Here is a 26,530-nt window from a genome sequence, read left to right on the forward strand (position 1 = left end):
GGTCATAACCTACATGTTAACTGACTAAATAACTAAATGCAATAATTGCAATAGTTTTCTAAAGAAACCTCATCACTTGAAGGAACACTCATGGACAAAGTCGAACTGGAAGCCGTGTTAATCTTGTAATAATACAGCCACCGTAGGAGTTAAAACGCCGTCGGAATGGGAGGGGCTAGAAAGTAATAGTCAGTTGGTAGTCATATACAATCTCACCGCTAGAAAATCTTACACAGTGTAGCTTTAAGGATGTTTTTGTTCACTTGTTCAGTTGTTTTTTTTGTTCTCAGTGTTAGTGCACACCTTGAATGTAAAGTTGTTCTTGAGAATGTAAAGGACATTGGCTAATTTTGTCGATACCTTGCGAAATGAATGAACGAACAAACGAACGATCACGAGGCAGCCATTCTTAGCCTCTTACTCTCAGTAATGCACAAAACTCACACAGCGGCAGCAAACAGCAAAAGAAAGAGAGATGGAGAAGAATTTATTGGGCGATATGGTGAGAAAGGAAGCGCTCCTTTAAAGTGTCACTTTATTGAGGAAGGCTCAGTTCACTGTCACTCTTGTATTATCTGATCAGTGAAATGTCACTCACAGTGTGGACTAACCCGCTCATATATACACACACACACACACACACACACACACACACTGAAGTGTGACTTCCAGAAGCTCTTCACATTCCCTTCTACATTTCTACTCGTGTAGATCTGTTAACGGCATCTCTATAGATGGATGGCTTGATGATAAATAAAAAACAACAATGGATGAACTATTTTACAATGAATAGAAAATATATAGCAGGCTTTATGTGAACTCATACAGGGATGTTTGTGGCAAAAGCCAATAAGTGAATGTGAAGTGGAGCTAAAGCACAGATTTGTTCACTTCCGGCTCATCGTGAGAACTTCCTCTTCCGTCTCACGCTTGACCAGTCGGATTCAGTCGGCTAACAGATCGATGCTGAACACCAAAGCTCGAGGTGGACTGCAAATCACAGTCTGAGCATTTCTTTTGTCTGCAGTATGATTTTTTTTGTCTTCATCTTCTTGAGGCATTGAATTATAGGCGTAGTTCATCCAAAATGAAAAATGGTTTTCTCAACTATTGTCTTAAAAATTTCCGCTGTGGATTCAGCAGCTACATATTTCTTGTTCAGCAAATATTCAATTAATAACAGAATAAATTGATTTGTCATTTTACTATGCTATCTCTATTTCTGAGGTGTATCCACTTTGAAACTTAGCTCCACTTCACATTCACTTATTGGCTTTTGCCACAGACACCCCTGTATGAGTTCACATAAAGCCTGCTATATAAGACTTTCGTTCATCTTCAGAACACAAATTAAGATATTTTTGATGAAATCTGAGAGCTGTCTCATTCCTCCATGGGCTTCTATGTAATCGATATCTGCCATCCCAGAAAAGTTAGTAAAGACATTGTTAAAATAGTCCAAGTGACTACAGTGGCTCAACCTTAAGTATATCAAGCGACGAGAATACTTTTTGTGCGCAAAAACAAAACAAAAATATCGACTTTATTCCACTATTGATTTTCTTGTATGTGGGTCTGAGTGAGTTCATGTAGTGTAACAGCGCAGCGCTTCTGGGTTGTACGTCAGAACGGAGGCTCACTATTGGCCAGCATCACACGCATCACACACATGACCAGTGTCGGCCAATCGTGAGCCTACGTTCTGACTGATATTTTCATTCAAAATATCTTAATTTGTGTTCCGAAGATGAAAGAAAGTCTTACGGGGTTGGAACAAATTGAGGGTGAGTAATTACTGACAGAATTAACATTTTTGGGAGAACTAACCCTTTAACATCAAAACACAACAAATAACTAACAATAGTGACAAAACAAAACCAAAGTCATTAAACAGTGATAATAATATTAACATCCACCAGCTTGAGTACCCATGATCTCCACCAGAGGGCACTCCTCTCGACTTTCCCATCAGGAAACTACATTTCCCATAATAACCCATTGCCTGGACTCTATGGTCTGATTAATTCAACCTGTGTGTGATTAACTCGTTTGTGTTTGCCTTTATAAGCTCTGTGTTTTCCCTCTTTCTTTGCAAAGTCTTGTTTGTGTTACCACTGCATTTCTGAGCGTTTTTCTTATTTTCCCTGTTATGGTTCTGACTTTCTGCCTGGATTTGCCTATGTTTTCTGCCCTGTTAGTGTTTGGATTGTCTGTCCTGTGTTTTGGCCATTTGCCTGATTTATGGATTATGATTGTGGATTTCCCTTAATAAAGCTGCATTTGTATCTTCGACCCGTGTGTTTTAGAGCAGTTTCGTAACAATAATAATCTGTTCCCTTAATTTACTAAATCATACGAACGATATAATGATTAGTTCTAACAGTCACAGCATCATTTATTCTTGCTGCAATGCATGCTGGGAAACTGTTAACATTTCAGCAGTATTGTTTAATTTAAAATGATTTGACTACTGTGTTTGACTAGTTGGAACAACATTTGGGGGAATTCTGTTGGTCTAAAATGGGTTTTTATGTAGTTTCAAGTAATTTACATTCCTTAGTATTTGGGATAAAAAAGATAGCCTGACTATGTCAGACTTCGTACTTCCGCTCAATTTCAGTTCGCTTCTGTACTCAGTCTGAGATAGCGACCTTTCTCCCCGTTTTCCTCCGGCCTGAAAACAGCCGGCCAATCAACGAACAGAGGGCGGCTGAGAGCCGTGACGTAGACGCTGATTGTACCGTGGATGCGTAGATTTACTTCACATAATCAGCAGAAGTCATTCACACTCCGGTATTTCGCTCGATGGTTTTGTTTTCGCATCATACATGTGTACACAGTGGAAGTTAGATGCGGCTGAGCATGCGCATAACACACGCCATAACCAAACAATGGGCCCTATTTTAACGATCTGAAACGCAAGTGTCAAGCGCAAAGCGCAAGTAACTTTGTGGGCGGGTCTTGGGCGCTGTTGCTATTTTCCCGGCGGGATAAATGACTCTTGCGCCAGGCGCAAATCTAAAATGGGTTGGTCTGAAGTAGCTTCATTACTCATAGGTGTGGTTTGGGCGTAACGTGAAATAAACCAATCAGAGCGTCATCTCACATTCCCTTTAAGAGCAGACGCGCTTTTTCTAAAGCGGATTCCTATTGTAACGGCAGATTTGCCAGACGCACACCAGGAGCGGTTCACAGCCGAGGAGAGCAACGCTCTCGTCAGGGACGTTGGGGATGGAGAAAGACACCCAAATTAACTTCGGTTAAAAAGGCGTATGATAATTTGGGTAAATGTGTAAGCTAGATGTATGCTTTTATCTATCTATCTATCTATCTATCTATCTATCTATCTATCTATCTATCTATCTATCTATCTATCTATCTATCTATCTATCTATCTATCTATCTATCATAATAATAATAATAATGTATGATTTGCAAAAATGAAAACTGCTGCTTCTGTGTAGATGAGAGAATCAAAGTGTATGCACGTTGTGCACACGCTACATTGATTATGGCCAAGCATGCGCCCTTAAAATAGCATATGAATAACATGCGCAACGCGCCACTGACTTTAAACTATTTTTTCCTGGTCAGTGGCGCAATTGTTTTCTAAACCTGCAAAATAGCATGAAGGAACGTTTGCGCCGGAACACGCCTCCTCTTTGCGCTGAACCACCCCGGGGAGCGCAAGTTCATTTCCCAGTTTAGCGACGTGCTTCTGTGGAGGGAAAAGCGCGCTTTGCGCGGGTGCAAAATAGGAATGATACATGCGTCGGTGTACAAAGTCAATTGCGCTGGGTGCAAGATAGGGCCCATTATGTGATTGGCTTACAGGTAACCAATGATTTGTCTATGAATCTGATTTGTCAGACTCTGTCTACGAAGCAAAGCGAAGTAGCAGAGTTTGGTATTACCAGGCTATAAAAAAGATCCCATAAACTGGATTTTTTTTTTTTTTTTTAAGTGTAATGTCATTCCAGTCAAGTATGACTTTATCTCTTTACCACTGGGGAGTTCTGCACATGACATGCAGGACAAAAATAGTAAATTGTGCAGGCAATATAATAATTAGTTACCTCGATTTACTAAATCTAGCGCTTGATTTACTATTTTATTCGTTCCCTCGTTTCACTAGATTGTGCACACAATATAAAAATACTTTCCCTCGTTTTACTAAATCATGACTACGATATAATAATTTGTTCCCTCGGTTTACTTAATCATGTGCACAATTTACTGATTCTCTCCCTCGTTCTCAGTAAATCATGCACACAACATAATTCGTTCTGTCTTTTCACTAGATTGTGCACATTATATAATAATTGGTTCCTTCAATTTACTAAATCGTGACTACATTCAAGTAAAATCAGTAAACGTGGCCATGATTTAGTAAACTAAAGGAACAAATTGTTTTATTGTTTGCACAATTTAGAAGATCTAAGGAACAAATTCACAATTGATAATTTTTTTCCTGCGTGTCATGTACAGGACTCTGTATGTAACATTAGGCGGGATTTGATACATTCAACTTCCAAGCAGTTTCCAAGACACTATATTTTGCACTGTATTTTTCAAAAGATTTTTTTTTTTTGTGCTTTTGAGAGATGATTTGAATTTAGTGTGCTCCAACATCCTGTTCCCTGCATTAAGGCCTATTAATTCCCAAGCAGATGTTGATGTCAGATCCAACGGCACGGTCGGTCTATAATCATATTATTTCCACCGCGCTCCTTCTCTTCCTCAGCCCTTCTATCATTATTTTTGGCTGCCCAAATCTTGCTTTAATTGTGACCAACTTGTCTCATTCCCTCTCCCTTTCTGAGCCTGAGCCTCTTAATAATGGATGCCAAAAAACATTAAGTACTTTAGCACAGAAATTAGCACTTGACCTTTGCTTTGAAAAGAAGATAATGTCTGGCTCAGGCACCGAGGAGAAAGGCTGGCCATTTCCTCCCCTGAGGTTAAGAAGAAAGACATTACAATTCTCACCTTTGATGAGAGACAGAACTGAAGGCGAGCGAGAAGGAGAGAGAGAGAGAGAGAGAGAGAGAGAGAGAGAGAGAGAGAGCAGACGAGACAACGGAACCGTCTTTCAGCTTTCTTGTTCCTTTGTTTGATTGAAATTCCCCCCAGAGGTTCCGGTTTACATTTCCGGCACATCCGGAGATTTTTTAAAGTTGTCGTCGAGTTAATACCGAACGCTGATATTATGAGATATACACGGGTGACCAAAGCGCAGAAAAAAAATGCCTCAGAATCCCTCTGATGAAAGCATTAACATCAAAACAGATCCCTCAGGCGGCGCGCGCTGAAATAAAGTCATGAAGCGCAAGAGTTGGGGGATATATTACAGAGGAGCCAGCTAGAAGACAGATAGATTTAACAAAAAAGAGGAGAGAATAGAACTGGAGGGATCGGAATCATGATTTCCTCTTTTCAGCCGATAAGAGCTCGGCGAACGGAGAGATAAAGGCCTATTCACAGCCCGTGTGTGAAGTAAGAGGAAATTAGGGGGAGGGGGACGTGCGAGCACAAAAAGGAGGCTTTCATCGGCCCACGAGGCTGTGGATTTCTGCAAATACACCTCATGTCTCCTTGCATGGAAAGTAGAGCATGTGGAATGACTTTTTTCATTTACAGATGACAAACGGTGACACGCAGGGATGGTGAAAGAGAGCCAGAGAGATGCGAGGTTGAGAGAGCTTCTGCCTCCAGGCCTGCTGGGAATCAGATTTCATTTGAAAGATGGAGAGCAAAAGAGGGCCGAATTCACTGACCTTAAGAATAAGACAAATATGTATTTCCAGTGGAGGAGTGTAATAGCTAGTGTGTGCGCTGGTCATTTGTGCTGAGCTCTGTGAAAGGGGCTCGCGGGGAGATTTGGCAGAGGGAAAGATGCACCATAGAGACCAGGCAGGTTTTCTGTAAACATCTGCACCTCCTCATTTGCATTCTCTCTGCTCCTGGAAATTAGCAGGATAAGGCTAATAAAATCGTTTTATAGAAAGTAGCATATTAGGTCACCATCTGTCACCTGCACAAACCGGTTCTGAATTCAACATGAAAGATGCAGCTTTGAGTCAAGCACACACTGGATGACTGAAGCTTGTATGCCTTAAAAAAAGGAAGAGTTTTTAACCCTAGACTGCAGGAAGCCCAAAGTATACGTGATGTCATTTTTTGTGTTTGTGCGGATGGTGTGTGTACAACGGCGCATATTCGAATGTGGAAAATGAAGTATACACTGGCCTTAAAAGGGGTCAAACTAACTCAATAGAGTGGCTTTTTTGAAGAAAAAAAGAAAGAAATTGCTTGATATTTCATATTGCATAAATTCTGTATTCATAGACTCATTGGAAAAACATACTTCAAAAATGTACTTATACATACAATTCACTGCAGTTTCTAGCTGAAATGAACACTAGATGCAATAAGGAGACTTATTTGTGTGTGGTTTCTTGTGCAATGCTATGTTATGACCTCAAAACACTTTTACCATAGTGCATGTTTTATAAACTAATACATTTTGACGTTTGCATGACCAGCTCATACGTGTATCTTCTCTTCTCGCTCACCTGATACAGAAGTGCACTCGTGATGTGAAGCGCTCGAGTATCTATGCAAATAGGAAATTAATAGATGAACACTACTGAAATATCATATTTGCGTATAATTATTAAATGATTTCATTACATTGAAACTGCTTTTTCTTTCAAATAAAACCATTGCATGCAATACATTCATTTAGACCTCCTTTATGCATTTGTTTTGGATCCATAGACGCATCCTACTGTACATTCTTTATGCAGTTTTACATTTGGCAGGCAGTTTTATCCAAAGTGACACACATATTTATCTACACACTGAGAATCGAATCCACGACCTCGCCGTTGCTAGCACTATGGTCTACCGTGAGAACAGTCGTGCTCCCCTGAAGCAAAATGATATTTAACACCTTGATTAAATCTCTACAGACAAACAGCAGAACGGACTGATTTATATTCTTCAGTTTATACATGCAGTGTGAAGAAAAGCCTGTCATTTTTCTCAATTGCTGTTTTTTTTTTGCAGACTAAACAGCAAAATGCAAAACTGCAGCCGAACATCCTTCATGCCGCAGTTCAATTGCTGTCAGCAACATGGGTGATAAATGAGTGTATGTTTGTGAGAGAATACTGTGTGTTCTTCTGTTAGCGAGCGAGCTCATGAATGCTAACGCTGTTAAACGCTTAATAAATAAATGTTTTATTTGATTAGCATTAACATACAATTAAAATACAATACCGTTGATGATGCCTGTACCTTCTGAGAGATGGTTTATATGGCGTATATCAGCCAGACTTTATGGCAAGTATTTTCTCCAGCTCAGTGCACATTATGAATGCAGTATAGAACCCTCATTAAAGTCAACGGGTAACGTAGACCTGGAGACGTAACACAGTTAAATCATAAGGTGCCCGGAGCAGACGTGGGCATTGAATATCTCTGTAATTCAAATGTACAGCCGAGCATGCTGGGAGTTTGGTATAATGATTTATATCGTGGTAATGAGGTGCCTTAAATAAAGCCGATTTACTGGATCCCTGCAGTTGCACATCCAGGTTCAGCATTGAATGAGGTTACGGTTATTCTGACCTACGACTGCAATCAGTGTTGTTGGAAGGGAACTGTGTAAATCTGTGGTTTTGAAGTTTGTTAGGTGCTTGCTGTTTTGATTTCTGTGACTGGATGTGATGGCAGACCCGTGGGCTGGGATTGCTCTGCTATTGCCGTTTTACATAAGCACTCCAGTATTAAGTGGCACTTCTCCAGAATACAGGCTTTTCTGCATAAGAGAGAAAAGAGAGAGAGAGAGAACGAATAGAGACTCGCAGGTATTTATAACGGCAGTTCACTGGGGCTACATTCACACAGTCAATGTTTTACTAACAGGGTCTCAAATTGTTCTGTTCATAAAACAGCTCACAGTAGCGTTTAAATACTGTGTGTGACGGATTACTGAAGTCGGTCCTCTTTTCAATTCCCATTTATTCCAATAGCCGTGAATAAAGCTTGTAACCATAGTGACAGAATAAAGTAAATACCAAAGATGCATCCATGACACTGTAAAGTCTCATCACATATGACGCAATGGCATTTAAACTGAGTCCACACAAGGTATGAGTCCATCGGTCAAATTTTCATTAACTGACAGTATTGAATTATTATTTTTAGAACACATCACTATTGAAAGACTGGATCCATGCAAACTTTGGATGACAATCGCTGTATAAACTGTGTGTCTGGAAGATTTTTTTTATGTTTTTGAAAGAAATCTCTTCTGCTCTCCAAGGCTGCATTTATTTGATAGAAATACAGTAAAATCAGTAATATTGTGAAATATTATTATTACACAATACAAATAACCGTTTTCTAAAATGTAATTCATTCCTGTGATCAAATCTGAATTTTCATCATCATTACTCCAGTCTTCAGCGTCACATGATCCTTCAGAAATCATTCTAATATGCTGATTCGATGCCCCAGAAACATTTCAGATTATTATCAATGTTTGTGCTTTATAATATTTTTGAGGAAACTGTAATACTTGTTTTCAGGATTCTTTGATTGAAAGAAAAGCATTTGTTTGAAAAATAACTTTACCGTCACTTTTGATGCATTTTATACATCTTTGTTGAATAAAAGTATTCAATTATTTTCAAATCTGACCCCAAACTTTTGATCGGCAGTGAATCTCCATCACATCATAGACAAAAAAGTCACTCTCCAAATTTGATTCCTGAAAATCACTCTCGCTTATAACAACTGTGAACGCAATTATATTTAGCACTTTAAAACAAGACTGATGACCGTATTCTGCTGCTGGATGAGTGGATATTTCAGCAAGCTAGTTCAGGATTCACAGAGAGTGAAAGAGAGATTTTGTGGTTAGGTGGCACATAACATTTTCCTCTGGAGGTTTCCAGCATTGCAGCTGACATTTAGCTGCTGTTTCCCTTATGAGCTTGTTTTCAGATTCTACAATTGCTACAGTAATATGTTGAACAAAGACTTTTATACCCTAACAAGCCTGACTTTCTCATTTGTCTTGGCTTCCATCCGTCTTTGTGATCCTTTTCTTTGGGATGAAATGGGGAACAGAGGTTGGCGGCCCAGACGCAGGGTTTATCCGCCCCTCTCTCTCATCGAGTCCTGAGAGGACTGAAAGACTGCATGAATGATGACGGTGAAGAGGGTGTTTAAATTTGCTAGAAGGGCCGTAATAAATTAGGCACTGGCTCAGCCAGTCAATTACGACAGGTTTTTTAGCCCTCCTTGGGCACAAACCTCCCAATTCAAAATCTTCAAATAAGATTAATTCTCGTCTGATCGGATCAGACCATTCTGATATCGCAGGCAGCGTTAGTAGGTCACTTTAAGGTCCCCCAAGACAATGTGTGGTCACAATGTCGATTTTGGGAGTTTGTAGGACAGCAATTTAATGAGTCCTTGCTGAGAAGTAAACTACAGTTGAGAAGGGAAATGTTGTGGATATCTATAGCTCCTTTCCCCCAGGATATTATACGAATGTATGCAAAAATGCGTGAGTTGTGGGTTTTGCAACATAAACGATTCAGTAAGATTGAAAGAAAGGCTTTTTAAATGAACATCTGTGGTTCTTTTAGGTCTGTTTGGCATAAAGCTGTACATAATGATGGGTCAATTTGATCATAAAAGTGAAGATTAGCACCATAGGTTGAATAGCTTGATAGTTTAATCAATAATGTGGTGAAGAGAGAATTTATAGAGATTTAAGCTGTTGATTATATGGACTTTTGCGTAAAAGTCTAAATGTTTTGTGGAAACACATTTGTGGTTCATTTCTTGACACAGCAGTTGAAGTGTTGAGATAGAAATGGATAACAGCCGATGTGTGGCTAATGCATTGGGTGTGTGATTTCCCCGCCTTCCAGCGAGTGCGATTAATCCTCGACAGATGAACCAGAACACGTGGCGTGTCTGATATTCAACCAACCCAAGATGGCCCATGTCACACTTAGTTTTTCACTCACTGGCTAACAGTCTTCTACAGATTTATGTTCCTCCGTGTCCTCTGTGGTCCTCCGTGTCCTCTGTGAGTGAAGAGCACCAGTGGTCCCATCATAACCTTCAAGAAATGGTACACCTCTTCCTTAACAACTAATTTATAACAATAAGCACTTTTTTGGTTATGGGCTTCTTTTTAAATGGCTAAACGTGATCTGGAAAGTCATTTGTGGGCTATTTTTGACTGAGGAGTAAAGATGGGTGAAATAGAACAGTGGGAGTTGAGAATTACAGCAAGACAGCGGACAGCGTTGGGAAGGCAATGCCAGGTCACCTGAAACTCAAGGACTGGATCTAATTACCTGTTACCTGCAGTTGTCAAAGCTGAAGCAACCATGGCAGGCCGTCACAAAAAAAATGACAAAAATCCTAATGAGGAGTTTGCCATGAGGGTATCCTAACTCCCAACATATATCTGACGTTTGACCATCAATCCCAGCGTCTGCTTCGTTTGTTTAAGGGTGAAGGGAGCACAACAGGTGGGAGACTGCAGTGGCAAGTGGTAAGCCAGCCTTCAAGCTTAATTGTATAATTCCAGACCAAGTGTTCCACAGCGCTGATTTTACTGTGCAGACTCAACATAATTGGTGGTCTGTATAAAACAGATTTGCACCGAAAGAGACAGCCAGACTTAAAACGGAACATCAATGTTAGTTTAGTTGGCATTATATGTTGGGAAGCACCTTTGTACACTGTATACATTCCTGCATATCTTTCAAAAGACAAAAAAATGATGTGATTAGAGCAAGTGCTGTTAATTCAAGAAGGAAACCAGCTGAAAGTTGATGACCAAGATGACCAAGCCACGCGCAGATTTGAAGATTTACACAAGGAACCATAGTGCCAAAAGGAGTTGAGACTGCTTGTAAAGACATGTTTTGTTACTGGAAGTAAATGGTAAAGGGGACAAGTGTTGAACAGAGCTCAAAATATTGGAAGGATGACAGAGACTCTTGACTTGGTTTCATTGTGCTTTAAAAAGTGACACTTATGGTGTGAGATACGCCATAGACTTTCATCTGCAACACGATGTGACAATATTAATATATGCGATAAAATTAAATTGAACGTTTGAAAGTCCCTTCCAAAGTGACCATATAATTAACTGCTCTGTTAGGCTTTTGTCACACATGGTTCGATTGCTTGGTTCCACCATGAGCACTAGCAGCAGCTGTTCACCACTGTCACTTGGTAAGGACTCAGGAGGGCAAGACACCAGCTGTTTTACTCAAGTTCTTTCCCTTTGGTTTTACTACTAAACTTTAACATTTGCTTCTGTGCCAAAGCGGCACGTGGGTTTGTCTGCCGTGAATGTACAGTACTGCAAATGACGCAAAGTATACAAACTGTTTGCTAAAATGTCCAGGTTCGGATTGATTGGTTGTTGTGAAAGCCTTTCTTTCATTGGAAATTGGAAAAGCAAATCGAACCAAAGTCCCTTAAGGCTCCGATATACTTTAAGCAAAATCAAAGAGCGAACTGGTGTGACGTAATTTCAAACAAATCTTGCCAAAATGAAGATCGTTTAGAGTCCATTTCTGGAGTTTGAAACAGCAGCTGGTAAACTCTTTCAAACTACTATTGGTCCATGGCGATTACGCAATAGGTAAGTGTGGATATCCGCCTTATTTTCTGGCTCATTTCTTCTGTTCAGTCTGTCGAGGTCAGATGTGAGGAAAAACATGAACACACTGAAGACCTGCTTTATATTGAAGTTGTACTAATTGAAATCGACACTGGCAAGCTTTTTAATGTTTAATACTGTAAAGCTGCTTGTTTTGAAGCAATCTCCAGTATAAAGTGCTATAAAAATAAACCTGACGTGTCTTTGACTGGAGTGCTGAATTGCAGAGCTAGTGCAAACATATCCACATCACTGTGATCAGATGCTTTCTGAACTGCTGTTTTCTCACCGCTGTCATTTTTGTTACTGAGAGGAAAGCATGCAGCACATATTTACATATTCATCTAAACAGCTCTCAGCAGCGTGGATGGCATCGAGATGTTATAAATATAATATATATATAAAATAACTTTGTACTGCTTTTCACTGTTGTTTTTCCTGGCATTTACCAAACTAAGCCATCGTGTGCTAATAATTTATATAAAATACACTTCAGTTGACAGTAAAAGCGTCTGCTTCATCATTAAATGCTGAATTATGACCGTGACCTCATTCTGTCATCAGTGCCGTGGCCCTGCTCCGTGAACACCGCCTCAGGCCATATACTTGCAGACATTTAGGCTGGACAAACGCTTTGTTTCCACAGTTTAAATACAGTTGACACAGCAACCACTCAGACTATTGACTAAATGTAAAATTGACAGATTCGTACACAGCATTTGACGGGACGTGTTCAATTATTCATTTGGCCTATTGAATTTTTCCTGCTAGACAGGTTGTACGAAGAAATGTAAATTCTCCTGCTGGTTTTGCTCTAGCTGCGGTGCCCTTAGTCCAAACTGTAAATAGATTGTGATCTGATTTAATACAGAGCTTAGGTTGTTCATAAATTTGACCCGTCTTACCTTACGAAATACCTTAGAGAAGGTTTTAGAAAGAAAGGTGCTACATGTTCACACATGAATACAGTTGTCAGTCCTTTTTAGAGTCTGTGGTTACACGCTTAAAAAAAACGTTCTTAATTGAAATGGAACCTTTAACATCCATGGAAACCTTACATTGCACAAAAGATTCTTTATAGTGGTTCTTTAGATTATTAAAATGTTCTTTACACTACACTCAAAAAAATGATTCAAGGCCTTCTTAGGTATGACACACTTAAATTGTGTTCACTTTATTTAAATATATCTGATTAGGAATAATACGTATATATATTTAATAAGTCTAACGTAAAATGTATAAATAGTGTCATCTATGAGATTTCATTTAATTTGGTTAACTCAAATTAATTTGGCTTCGGAGAGCGTCATTTGCGCATGTGCAAGACAAGCTCAGAGAAGATGCTCAGAGGGTGTGGCCGCCATTTTATCGTCTGCCGCTGCAAGGACTGCAACGTCGTATTCGTTATTGGTAAGTAAGTATTATCTTGTTTGAGTATTTGTAATAAAGAATTTACCTCACTGTAAGAGGGTGTGTAACTTATATCATGATTTTGAGTGAAATATGCAACAGCAGTGAAAGTTATGCAAGGTGAATTGTTTTAAGTGTCCCTTCGATAGCTTAACTTACTCACGCAACGTTTAAATTCTGTGTTAGACCAGTCTAACGATCCCGAATTTGACTGTAACTGTGCAAAATTGGTTCTTAACTTATTGGCTTGCTAGCTGGATTGATATATCCGTCATAAAATGAATTGGAGGCTTGCGATCGCCGCGATTGTTTCGGCGCCGAGTCTATTTTTAGCTGCGTCACTCACTCACGCTGAATTGGCCACATTGCGTTTTTCTTGATCAAATTTGACCTGCCTAACATGAAAAATAAGACATTTCACCATAAAATCATGAAGTGAGGTGTTCCGTGTTTCACAATCACCATATGACATTAAGCGCTGTGGGGGAAAAAATACACGACAGGCCTTTTTTGTTCAAAGACCTGTTTGAATAATTAAAACTAGAGGTAACGTACATAAGGTAGAACTTATATCTCAATATTAAGATTACTTTGATCATGTAAACTACCTATTTACAACATCGTAGCTGAGCTGCCCAAGGTAAATCAGAGCAAGTGACAGACGGGTTAGCCTAAGTTACACCAGAACACCTGAAAAATGTGACAGAATGGACGATAGTCGTCTGTTTTTGACAATTGTAGACGATATAGACAATTGTACCAAGTAAACATTTAAAATTATTTTAAAATCAATTTAATTACTTGAGAGAATTGTAATATTAAGGGATTAGTTCACCTCAAAATGAAAATTTCCTGATAATTTACTCACCCTAATGTCATCCAAGATGTTCATGTCTTTCTTTTTTCAGTGGAAAAGAAATTAATTTTTTTGTGGAAAACATTTCATGATTTTTTTTTTTTTTTAGAAAACGAACGACTGATTGTTTCGCTAGATAAGACCCTATTCCTCAGCTGGGATCATGCAGAGCCCTTTGAAGCACTTCAGAGCCCTTAGAAATTGCATTGATTTGGACTTCAACTATTTGGTTACCGTTGAAGTCCATTGTGTGGAGAAATATCCTGAAATGTTTTCCTCAAAAAACTTAATTTCTTTTCCACTGAAGAAAGAAAGACATGAACATCTTGGATGGCATTGGGGTGAGTAAATTATCAGGAAATTTTCATTTTGAGGTGAACTAATCCTTTAAGTGAACGAGTTGGGTAAAACAGAACCATGTAAACAAAAAGCATATTTTCATGTGAATACTGGTTCCCACTCCTAATCAACATCTTCTCTTTCACAGTTTTATGAACATGACCAGGTGAACAGCAACCTCCTATTTATAGTAAGTCATATTCAAATATTCTGATTTAGGCTGCTTGTGTCATTTGTTAAATATGGTATCTTATAATACTTTTTTATTCTTCTTTTTAGGATTGTTTCTTTTTTAGTGCAAAGAATGTGTCCATCGAAACTAGCTAGCAGGTATTTGTTTCTGCAGCATTTTAGGCAGACTCACGTGTGCTTTAGGGGCAGTTTTCGCTATCCATGTCCATACACAGATTGCCCATGCACGTTTAGTACATGGAGTAAGCTTCTTAATCATACAAAATACATGCTAAACAGGAAACTCCAAAGCCAGAAGAATTAACAACATTCCAGTATCATGTGTGTTCATGCAAGGAGCTAGCAACAGAAAGATTATTTTCAACACATAAATGGACATCTCAGGCATAATGAAACAGTTCAGTGTATGTTTGTAGGATGTGCATTTGAAAGTAATATTTACAGTACATTTAACACCCACAGATACCGGAAACACAATCCACATTCCATAATAGACTTCAAACCCATTGTCGTCAGCCAATGCCCATGATAGAGGTGTTCAAGAATCAATGGCCAGCTCTCTTTCAGCAGAGTGAAGTAAGTAAACATGTTATGTAGTGTTTTATTTTAGTCGTTATTAGGTTCTTTTCGTAGTAAGAAATTGTTTTTTGTTGTTGTTTTTTTCCATTTTGAAGGTGAACGCAGAGTTCATGCAGATCACTACGAAGCCACTGCAATCAATGTTCCTACAGCTGAACCACTTTTCAGATAAACTGATGCAGATCTTCAAGAGCAAAGGAGGAGTTAAGGGGCAAAAGATCAAAAACGCCCTGGCGATCAGAGACTCTGTTAGTATAAATGCATGCAATGTCTTCTGTTTTGTCTAGTTATTGTACAGCTTTCTGCATTTGGCTAATTTCAGTCTTGATTTTCCCCCTGCTGTAGTGTGACAACATAAACATCAGGAGAGAGTGCACCCTGAAAGGCCTGATGATCTACTTGACTGAAGATCCAAGTATCCAAGATCTCTTTCTTCAAGGAGTATGTGGTAAGTGATTATTATGAATATAACAACAATTCTGTTAGTACTTTTATGTTTTAAAAGAATATATGATTGATTATTATTAAATGCTCAATTTTCATTTTAATTTCACAATAAAATATGTATTAGTGGAATAATCATTTTGTTTTATTCATTTTAATAAAATAATATTTTTAATAGTAATAATTTTGCAGGGGTAATAACTTTGTGTATGCCTTTCATTGTTCATCTGAACACAATAGAATTTGTAGAAGTTTTCAGATGTGTATGTCTATGTCCATAAAATGGAAATAAATGGCAGCCAACAATGTAATAGTAAAAGTGAAAAGTAGCAATGCAATTTGCTGATTACTTTTAAAATATAAAGGGTCAAATTCACCTGGGCTTAACCAAAGTGTTTTGTGTTTTGTCCAGGCCACTGAGGATGCAGAAAATGGGGATTTACAAAATCCAAAGAGGAGATTGTACAGCAGACATAGGAGTTGTGATCGAGGGCATTAAGGTTTTGAGGGACCTAGACTGCGTGATCCTGGCATTCATCATGCTGTTCGGTCTCATTTATGCTCTTGATCTTAATTTTCCTGACAACCTCAAGTACACCTTCAAGTTTATCCAGAAAATCCTAATGAACTTGGATGGACATAGGCTGAATGCAAAAATCCAGCAATTTAAAATCAAGCTGTTTGCATGAGATGTGCACTTTTTTTGAGAACACAATGAGAATTATTTGAGAATACATTGTTGTATATTGAGTCATTAACATACTTATGCACGCACACACACCACACATTATTATTATTTTTTAACACTCTTACATGCTTTTTCTTACACACTTTTTGTGTGTATTTCTGTCGTTCTTGTCTTTAGGGATAGTTCACCCAAAAATGAAAATTCTGTCATCATTTACTGATCCCGGGGTTGTTCCAAACCTGTATAAATGTATTTGTTCTGTTGAACACAAAGGAAGATTTGTTAAGGAATATGGGAAACTTAACAGTTCTGGGCCACCATTGACTTTCATAGTTGTTATTTTTTCTTCCTACTATGGAAGTCAATGGTGGCCCAGAACTGTTCAGTTTCCCATATTCTTTAACATATCTTCCTTTGTGTTCAGTAAGAACAAAGACATTTGTACATGTTTGGAAAAAGGCTTTAAAATGCATTTTTCTAAGTACTTTTCACATTAAATAACTATTGCACTATTGAGTTTTAAATAAAAACATCTCGATCAAGATTTGTCTCTTGTCTCTATGGGGTACAAAATAAGGATTTCCTAATTGTTTTTTTTAATTAAATGTTCTAATTTAAGTTTAGGAAGCATAAAACTTATTTTTAAATGTATCCATTTCATATAAATTATTTGATCAAAATTGAGTTGGACCAACTCATTTAAGTTGGTCAAAATTGAGTTGGACCAACTCATTTAAGTTGCTCATAATTGAGTTGGACCAACTCATTTAAGTTAGTCAAAATTGAGTTGGACCAACTCATTTAAGTTGCTCATAATTGAGTTGGACCAACTCATTTAAGTTAGTCAAAATTGAGTTGGACCAACTTAATTACATTTCATTGCATGAATTAGTTTTTTATAAGTTGGGGCTACACATATTTATTGGATGGAAATCCTGCCATCAATTAAATTGAGTTTGTCCAATGAGTCATTTTTTTGAGTGTAAGAAACAAATGGTTCTTTAAAGAAGTGTTCACTAAAGGTTCTTTGGGAAGCCAAAAATGGTTCCTTTATGGCATCGCTGTGTACATTCAACAGTTATTAATGAGTAAATCTACATTATAACCAAACTGACTCGCATGAATGTTCATCATCAATATCAGTTTTCTGGCCATGACCCAAATCTGGTGCTCTACATTAGACAAGCACACACTCGAACCTGATAGTAAATAAAGCCGTCAATCCTAAACACTGAATGAACGGTGGTCGTATTAATGCAAAACATTGCTTTGTTAGACACACAGCCAAAGAAGACCTGCATCTGGTCTCCGCTCTGTGAGTAGCCTAAATGTTCGTTTCCTTATGAAATATAGAAGACGATTATGCATCTAGTCATTTCTCCACCACTAGCTGATTTTTTGGGGCCTACCCAAACTTGTGCGATTTGGACTGTTCTCCGTCTTTCTCGGGTTTGAAGGGAAATTGGTTCCTTGCTTAAATATTAATCCTCTTTTACAGATTCTAAATCCAGTTTTCTAATCTGTGCCTCATTAAAAATGTATGCTGGAACATGCTTTATTTGAACGGAGTGGAGACGTGGCAGGGTACACATGGCGCCGGTATGGCAAGAGAAGCCAGACAGAGCGGCTTATGGAGCTCAGGGGTTCGGTCAGTGGATTAACACGCTTTTTACAGGAGGACTTCTGGTGAGCTTAGCATTTGAGGAAATGTACTCTTTGAAAGTGAATGCTGTTCTAGGAATGTGTAACCTAGTGATGTTTTCTTCTTGAGAAAACTTTAAAGGACCGGCCCTCTTACAACCGAACAGTTGTCTTGACAGTACAGCTTTAAGGGTGTACTTAAGTCCTTTTTAAAAGACCCAAAGTCTGACCACTTTAAGTGGACCAAAAAGTAATCCGAGTACAAGATCCTTTTTGGTTTACTTTAGTTGTGATGGGGTCTCGGTCACACCGGCACACTGCTGTTTTTACAACCTGTGTTACCTGAATAGATTTTTATTTTACTTCTGCTGATTCATTTTATTCTTATTACATTCTCAGTAAAAAGCTGTCACTGTATCTTATTTAACCGTAAAGGGTGAATATTAGTACCTTAAAGGCACATACCGTGTTATTACCTAAAGTGTACATTAGTACCTTTTGAAAGGGTACTGCCCCAGTGACAGATTTTGTACCTTTATTAATGAGTTTTCTACCCAAATCCTGGGTTGAGTCTTTTGGGTCATTTTTCTTGGGTTCTTTTAAAAGAAAAGAATAAGCTAGTATTATATATATATATATATATATATATATATATATATATATATATATATATATATATATATATAAAACCATGCTGGGTTAAATAAACAACCTAATTTACTGGGTAAAATTAACCCAACATATGTTCTGTCCTATATTTACCCAGCCCTTGGGTTAAAAACAACCCAAATTGTGTTGTTTTTAACCCAGTGTTTTTGTTTTGTTTTTAGATTGTATCAGAATATAAGTATTTTTTCATGACAATGCATTTTTAAAGCAGCACTCATGGCACAAGATGTTAAAAATACTGTGTGACTCATTGACCAAAGATGTCCACCTGACGCTTGAATTCTAAAGCCAATTTTGTAATGATTTTATAATGATCTAAAGCCAGTGTTTGTCAATGGTTGACTCATCTGCTACAAAGTCTAAATTATGTTCATTTAGGGGCTTTTCTCAGCAAATACTTTATATATTATATATATATATATATATTCTTTTCAACTTCGTAATCTGGAGTTCAACAAACTGTGCCACCATACTGTCCAATATTTTTAGTCATTCTATAAATAATGATAACCTTGTCCCACATATGTTGCCCATACAGCTTTCTCCTGAAAGGTCTTTATTGCGATGCAAAGAGGCTCTGGTCTCAGATAGATGTCTTTTTCTTTCTTGGCCCCTCTAGAAGATCTATATGCCCAGGTAGAAGAGCACAGAACGTTAGATTGAGTGGTGTATTTTAGGCTACTGAGGTGATTGATTGACTCTCTGTATTGATGGAGGCACTGATTGATGGATAGGTGAAGCCGTGGATGAATAAGGTGAGCATGGCTGAATGCGCAGTGTAACTGATGTGAACTTATGACTGAAAGATCACGGCGAGCCATTGGATCACACTATTAGAGGGTCTGAGCCTTTGTGAGTTTGTTCTGCTGGTGTTTTTCCACCCTCCTGCTGATTTTAGATTAGCACACACTGAAGGGCCCGGGGCTCTTGATTAGTCAGTCTGTTGAATTAAGCAAATAAACACAGGTACACACAACTGCTGTAAATAATCATTAATGTGACCCGTATTGATAAATAATGTGTCATTTTGTATGTCAAACATGTAGGTGTTGTTTAATGTCGCTATAGTATCATGTTTTCTCTGAATGAAGCTGACCTATAAATACCCTCTATGGTACTAATTGGTTCAAATAATTAAATAGATTGTTTAACTTAATTTGAGTTGAGCCAAAATAAGCCAATATATAGTGCAAATAAAAATATTTCTAATTCTGATTAGATTATTATTATTATTATTATTATTATTTTTAAATAATGTTGCCATGATCACTCTGTATCACAACCGGAGTCTAAAATTAGCTCTCGTAAAGCACCAAATGCACATATAAATAGTTTGTTGAGTAAATAAAAGTAACTGCAACATAATATAGGATTTAAATCAAACCGTAGAAATGATAGGCTGATTCATTATTCATATAAAACCATACAGTAACAGAAAACATCTAAAACCACTTGCACATCTTGTAACAAGTGGTTTATTTTAAATAGACTTAAATATTAAATATTAGCTCCTTTGAACCCAGATTAATGTGTTTTACATTTACAGGCTATAGAGTTATAAAACACTATCTATAACATTTCAGAGCAAGGGTGTGCATTCATCAGAATCTAGAATTGGTTAGTTTTAAGACTGTAGAAGTCTGAATTGTGAGAAAGTGAAAAAAGGACAGCGTATCATTGAAGGCTACAGACAGCGAGTGTGCAGTTTTATTCTGAGACGTATAGAGGGAAAGCAACGTACTGACATATGCTATGTTGTGAGTTAGCTGTCTCCATTAATGTATATTTCTGACTGTAGTGTTGTCCTCCATCATGCTGAATGTGTCATCGTTCGTTTTCTGAGCATATGTGTGGGTGATGTCTGCTTTAAATGCAAACAGGGGAAGCAAACCCTGCTATGTGACATTGATTCTGGGAGTGATGGTGCTACAAGGACTTTCATTTATTTCAGTCACCCTAGAATAAAACAAGTGTTATTTCCAGACAGGCATTCAGCAGGACTGCCTCTCTCCAGCTGTACTGTTGAACAAGGATATACCAGAACAGAGCTGGTGTGAGTGAAATGAGAGATTAGTGTTTGAACTTAATAAGAGATAACAAAAAAAAAATCAATATTATTTTCACAAATATGTGCGCATGCCTGATGTATTGGATGATATTGGACGATTATCTTTAGGATTTTGTTTTATGTATGTATGTATGTTCATATTGGCTTAACATGTTGTAACAAACAGCAAACAACTGCAAAAACTCTTCAATCAATCAATCAATCAATCAATCAATATATATATATATATATATATATATATATATATATATATATATATATATATATGTACACGCATACTTTAAAAAAACAGAATAAATGAGTGTGTGTGTGTGAGAGAGAGAGAGAGAGAGAGAGAGAGAGAGAGAGAGAGAGAGAGAGAGAGAGAGTGTGTGTGTGTGCATGACTGGTATTGTGTGCACTATATGAAATCCTTGACCTTGTGGGGACATTTTTGTTCCCCATGAGAAAAACGACTAATACAATTTTTTTTTTTTGTGTGTGTGTGTGTGTGTGTGTGTGTGTGTGTGTGTGTGTGTGTGTGTGTGTGTGTGTGTGTGTGTGTGTGTGTGTGTGTGTGTGTGTGTAAAATGTAAAAATGCAGAAAGTTTTCTGTGATGGGTAGGTTTATGGTTAGTGGATAGAATATACAGTTTGTACAGTTTGTCTATGGAAAGTCCCCATACTACATAAAAACCCAATGTGTGTGTGTGTTTCAACATCACTCAACAGACATGCTCAGATGTTGATGTCACTCTTGCAGAGTGTGAGGCCTAATTAGTTGCTGCTGTTTCCTCATAAATTATCACCCATAATGTGACTGTGAAATACCTCCCATCCCACACACACACACACACTCACGGCCTCTCATCACCAAATCTCCAAACATCATTTTTCAGAGCACACACGCATGCTTTTGTGTCCTCAGCTCACCACACCCACAACAACACACTGCTCTCTCACTCAAACAGCAGCGTTTCCCCCCACGCGTCCCTGCGTTTGAATAAATAAGCAGCATTATGCAGAACAGCAAAAGTGATTACCCACTTTTAAAAGCCTTTATGAATATTTATAATCAGTTACTGTCACCGCTTACTTCGGAGGCTATTTTGTTATTCTCTTGGGAAGCGCTTTAGTTTTTTTGAGCAAATCTTTGATGTGGTGTATCAGGCTGTCTGTCTGCTCAGCTCACGTTAGGGTACACTAACACAAACTGATGCCTGGCTTTTGTGCACACCAAATGAGATCGGAAAGACCTGGTGGCAGATAGAAATGGAGAGTGGGTGGAGAAGTGCAGAAAAATAAACAAAACTCTGAGTATGTTTGGAATAGAAAATGTACCTTTAGGATTTACTTTGAAACTATTTTCTCTCAGAAAATTGTTAGTAAATGTCACAAATAATTACAAATAAATGGCAAGTAGAATTTTTTTGTGGTATTGTATAGTATTTTTGTGAAATGTAAATAGTCTTTTTGTCTATAGACTAGTTTTTTGAAAATAAAAACAGTTTTAGCATTTGTATTCCCATTTTATGGAAATGTCTTAACTTCTGCCAATCTGATCATATAATGAACTGATAAAGAGAGCCAATTATCTTTTTTGTCATGTCTTAGATTGTGTTGAGTATTGCTCTGTGACTAACAGTACCAGCCACTGTTGTATCTGGACAGTAGTCTCTCACGCCTGAGGCTGATAACATTCTGAAGTGGGTGATTACTCACCAGTACTCACAAGTACTCAACAGTATTCACCAGTACTCAACAGTACTCACGAGTACTCAGCAGTATTCACCAGTACTCAACAGTACTCAACAGTATTCACCAGTACTCACCAGTACTCAACAGTACTCAACAGTATTCACCAGTACTCAACAGTACTCAACAGTACTCACGAGTACTCAGCAGTATTCACTAGTACTCAACAGTACTCAGCAGTATTCACTAGTACTCAACAGTACTCAACAGTATTCACCAGTACTCAACAGTATTCACCAGTACTCAGCAGTACTCAACAGTATTCACCAGTACTCAACAGTGCTCACGAGTACTCAACAGTATTCACCAGTACTCAACAGTACTCAACAGTATTCACCAGTACTCAACAGTATTCACAAGTACTCAACAGTACTCAACAGTACACAACAGTACTCACCAGTACTCACCAGTACACAACAGTACACAGCAGTACTCAGCAGTACTCTCCAGTACTCACCAGTAATCAACAGTACTCTCCAGTACACAGCAGTACTCAACAGTACACAACAGTACTCTCCAGTACTCACCAGTATACAACAGTACTCAACAGTACTCTCCAGTACACAACAGTACTCAACAGTACTCTCCAGTACACAACAGTACTCAACAGTACTCACCAGTACTCACCAGTACACAACAGTACTCACCAGTACACAACAGTACTCAACAGTACACAACAGTACTCTATAATACTCACCAGTACTCATTAGTACTCAACAGCACTCACCAATACTCACCAGTACTCACCAGTACTCACCAGTACTCAACAGTACTCACCGGTACTCAAAAGTACTCACCAGTACTCACCAGTACACAATAGTACTCTCCAATACTCACCAGTAACCACAGTGGAGCTTTGGGGTTGTTTATGGACTCAATCCACTCCAACAATGTTTTTATCATCTTTCTGAATCTGATCAGGCCAAACTCTTTGACAAAAATGCAATTTTCTCAGCATTTTGTTCGAAATGTTGTTGGTTTTTTTTTAAATGAAACTTAACAACATTCAAGTGTAAAAAAAAAAAAAAAAGAATGAATGAAGCTAATGAATTTATCCCTGTGATCAAAGCTGCATTTTCAGCATCATGTCTCCAGTGTGCAGTGTAATGTGCAGAGCTGTAAGGGTTTGTTGTTATGCCCAAGCTGTGCTCTGTCTTTTCTCTCTCTCTCTCTCTCTCTCTCTCTGGGTGCGTCTCAATCAGCTCTCTAGTTCAGTAGTCAGGGCACTGATCAGGGAGTCGGCCATTTTAAGGGCTGTGTCAATCGCAGAATCCTACCAGTGCACTGAAACATTCACTCTCCCCAAAAAGTCCCACAATGCACCGTGAAAACCAAGGAGCATCGATGCTCAATATGTTCCCTTAAAGGGTCATTTCACCCATTTGAACATTGTTTTTTATTTAAAGTGGGTCATATATGTAGTCGAAATGTAAAATAATTTTTGAATTCGGTGCCTTCGTGAACGAGAAAAGACAAAAAATAACTTCAGAACGCATTTGTATGAAAGACAACAACTCCCACAATGCACCACATTGCACAGCTCCGCAAGCCACTCCCACTAATCCAGAAAGCGCATATCTGCCTATAAGAGAAATCACTCTTCCGTCTACAAGGCTAGCTACTACCAGAGCTTGAAATTCATTTCACATTCACACAAAATGTCTAGTTAGTTGGCGAACTCATATAGTGCATTACTCCTCGTTTGTATTTCTTTCGAAAAGGTGAATTATTGCATGGTACCTGGATGTTCAGTCAGAACATATGCGGTGCGAAACTAGGATAGTTCTCAACACAAACGTCCGTGTCCTCGTCTGATTCAGAGATTTCGTCCAGGAGAAATTGTCATCGTTGAAATTCTTTGCCGCAGACGGACTCTATCTCTGTGTTCGTAGCGGTTCGTAGCTGCATTGTGAGATCACCGGCGCCACCGGTCCGCCCTAACCCGAGCCAGTCCGGGCTCCTCGTCCGCGGCAGGCAGGTCTTCTGCCTCGGCTGCTCTTCGCTATAATGCGGCTTGTAAAGGTAGCCACAAACACCTGATTCAAGCATCAGACTTCCGAAATCCTCTTCTTCTAAATCATATTGAGCACTCTCCTCCGCTATTGTCATAACTTTACATCTGTCTCCACAGCGCCTGTTAGCTTAGCTACAAACAAGATGGAGGATATTGCTTTCAGTTTCAGAGAGTAAAGTCCCACCCACTGATCTGTAATAGGTCTGTAGCGTGAGCGGGTCCCACCCTGGGAAAGATGAGAAACTAGTGTCTGTAGTCTTAACAGAAATCCCCCCCTCTAACACTTCCTCCTACAATGACGCAAAATGACGATTTTTGCGTCATTGTAGGAGGAAGTGTAAGAGGTAAATAACAGATTTCTCCCATCTCAGGGGAAAATGAGAGAGTGTTGCACGACCATTCAATAGTATGACTGGGTTTCTAACAATGCAAAGCTTAATGCAAATGGGTGAAGTGTCCCTTTAACAGAAGTTCTGAAGAACGAAACTTAAATCACTACACATAATGACACACAATATATATATATATATATTTTTTTTTTTGGGGGAGCGGATTGGATCGATTCCTTTCCTAGAGCTCTTCCTTTCCGATTTTAGGGAAAAATCTGATCTATTGGAGACGTCCAATAGATTACTTAGGCACGCCGAAAGAACACCATAGACACAGTACAATCAACATAGGGAAATCTCAGAGTAAAACAAGCAGTTGTGAAAATATGATATACACTGGTGTTTTGCCAGATGAGAAGTTTATCTATGTATCTTCTTTATACTCTTTTAATTTCTTTTATAACTGTTTTAATTTTCCTTGCTTTTATTTTGTGATTATTTGAATTCCTTTCTGTGTAAAACACTTTGATTTACCATAGTGTATGAAATGTGCTATATAAATAAACTTGCCTTGCCTTATAATATTTCAGCATAAACATACATTGCTAGATAGGTAATGAACATAATCTAGCTAACATTTATAATTTATTCACGGCTTAAATGTTGCACGTATATGTAACAAACAAAGTATGTATCATAATGTACTTTAAATAACACTTTACAAGTAATGTCAGAAAGATATCAGCTCTGCTGTTGTTCATAAATACCAGTTGTGATTTTGTACAATGAGGACGTTGTCACGAGTCATCAGTGTCCAAATGTGTAGTGAGCCGGCGTCCTTACTGTCCTTACCAGTGCCTGAAATCATGAACACCATATACTGATTCACGAGCTGATTGAGACGCTCCCTCAGCCTCTCTCTGTAGGATAATCAGTGTCCTGTTGTGATTGGATGATGGGAGGAGGAAAAGAGTATTTACTGCGAGCATCATCAGAGCTGTGTTAGTGTTGGCTTGGCTGTGTGCAACAGCTTTGAGGTCTCGTCTTCAGCCCTGGACTTGATGTTGTTTTAAAGCAAGTAGTTTGTGGCTCTGCGTATCTTTACCTCATCTGTGTCGAACATTTTGAAGTATAGTTTCTGTCCTTTGTCTCTCTAAGTACACTCCAAGACTTAAAAGGGAGAAGTGAGTGTTTCTCACTTCTATGATTATTTATTGTATGTTTTGATTAATATGTTCTGTTTTTGGTTTACTTGAAGTCTATTAGTCTAATTAGTTTTGATGTGGGGTTAGTAGGGAGGTGGGTGCCATATTTATTTATTTTATTATTATTTTTTTTTTTAAATGTTCTCCTGTTTATGTTAGCTAGAATTGGTTTATTTTTCTGTACTTTTGTTTTCTCTTTTTGAAATATAATGTGGTTATTGTTGTGAGACAATTCTGTGGGTGGAGATGGGGTGATTTCATGGTGTTACACACTCATTCAACACCATCTATTTTGCTGTTGTGCTCCTCCCCTAGACCAATCCTTCAGAAATCATTCTAATATGCTGATTTGCTGCTCAAGAAACATTTTTTTCCCCCAGCTATTTTCAGAAATTGACTTGGGTGGTGTAGGAGTTAAAGCTCAACCCTTGCCAGATGCGAGTCTTGAGACATCCCAGTTGTCTCCTTGATTATAAACTTTGATCTTGGGTTGCGCCTCAGGAACAACACCCTTCCTAGATAACAAGCTTCAGAGAACGTGCTTCCACAACCCTCATATCATTAAATGTACATTCGAAGAGGTGGATTATGGGATGGAGCTTTGTTAACGCTTGTTGTGATGAACTAAGTGGGATTGACATGAATGTAGTTG

At 38.3% G+C, this 26,530-nt stretch overlaps 2 protein-coding genes across 2 annotated transcripts in view; both read left to right on the forward strand.

Annotated features, from left to right (window-relative positions):
* The window catches only part of grik2 (glutamate receptor, ionotropic, kainate 2), a 229,396-nt gene that overhangs the window by 21,910 nt on the left and 180,956 nt on the right, over window positions 1–26,530 (forward strand). The gene's annotated exons all lie outside the window — the stretch shown is intronic.
* On the forward strand, window positions 14,197–16,760 carry LOC308704441 (uncharacterized protein). Its single transcript, XM_081388735.1, has 7 exons — window positions 14,197–14,317; window positions 14,464–14,505; window positions 14,970–15,083; window positions 15,182–15,334; window positions 15,432–15,534; window positions 15,943–16,445; window positions 16,595–16,760. The coding sequence occupies exons 1-6, from the start codon at window positions 14,294–14,296 to the stop codon at window positions 15,948–15,950; spliced, it is 444 nt and encodes a 147-aa protein (XP_081244861.1). The 5' UTR covers window positions 14,197–14,293; the 3' UTR covers window positions 15,951–16,445; window positions 16,595–16,760.

The sequence above is a fragment of the Scardinius erythrophthalmus genome, assembly GCF_964197995.2.
Source record: "Scardinius erythrophthalmus genome assembly, chromosome: 16".
Taxonomy (NCBI): Eukaryota; Metazoa; Chordata; class Actinopteri; order Cypriniformes; family Leuciscidae; genus Scardinius; species Scardinius erythrophthalmus.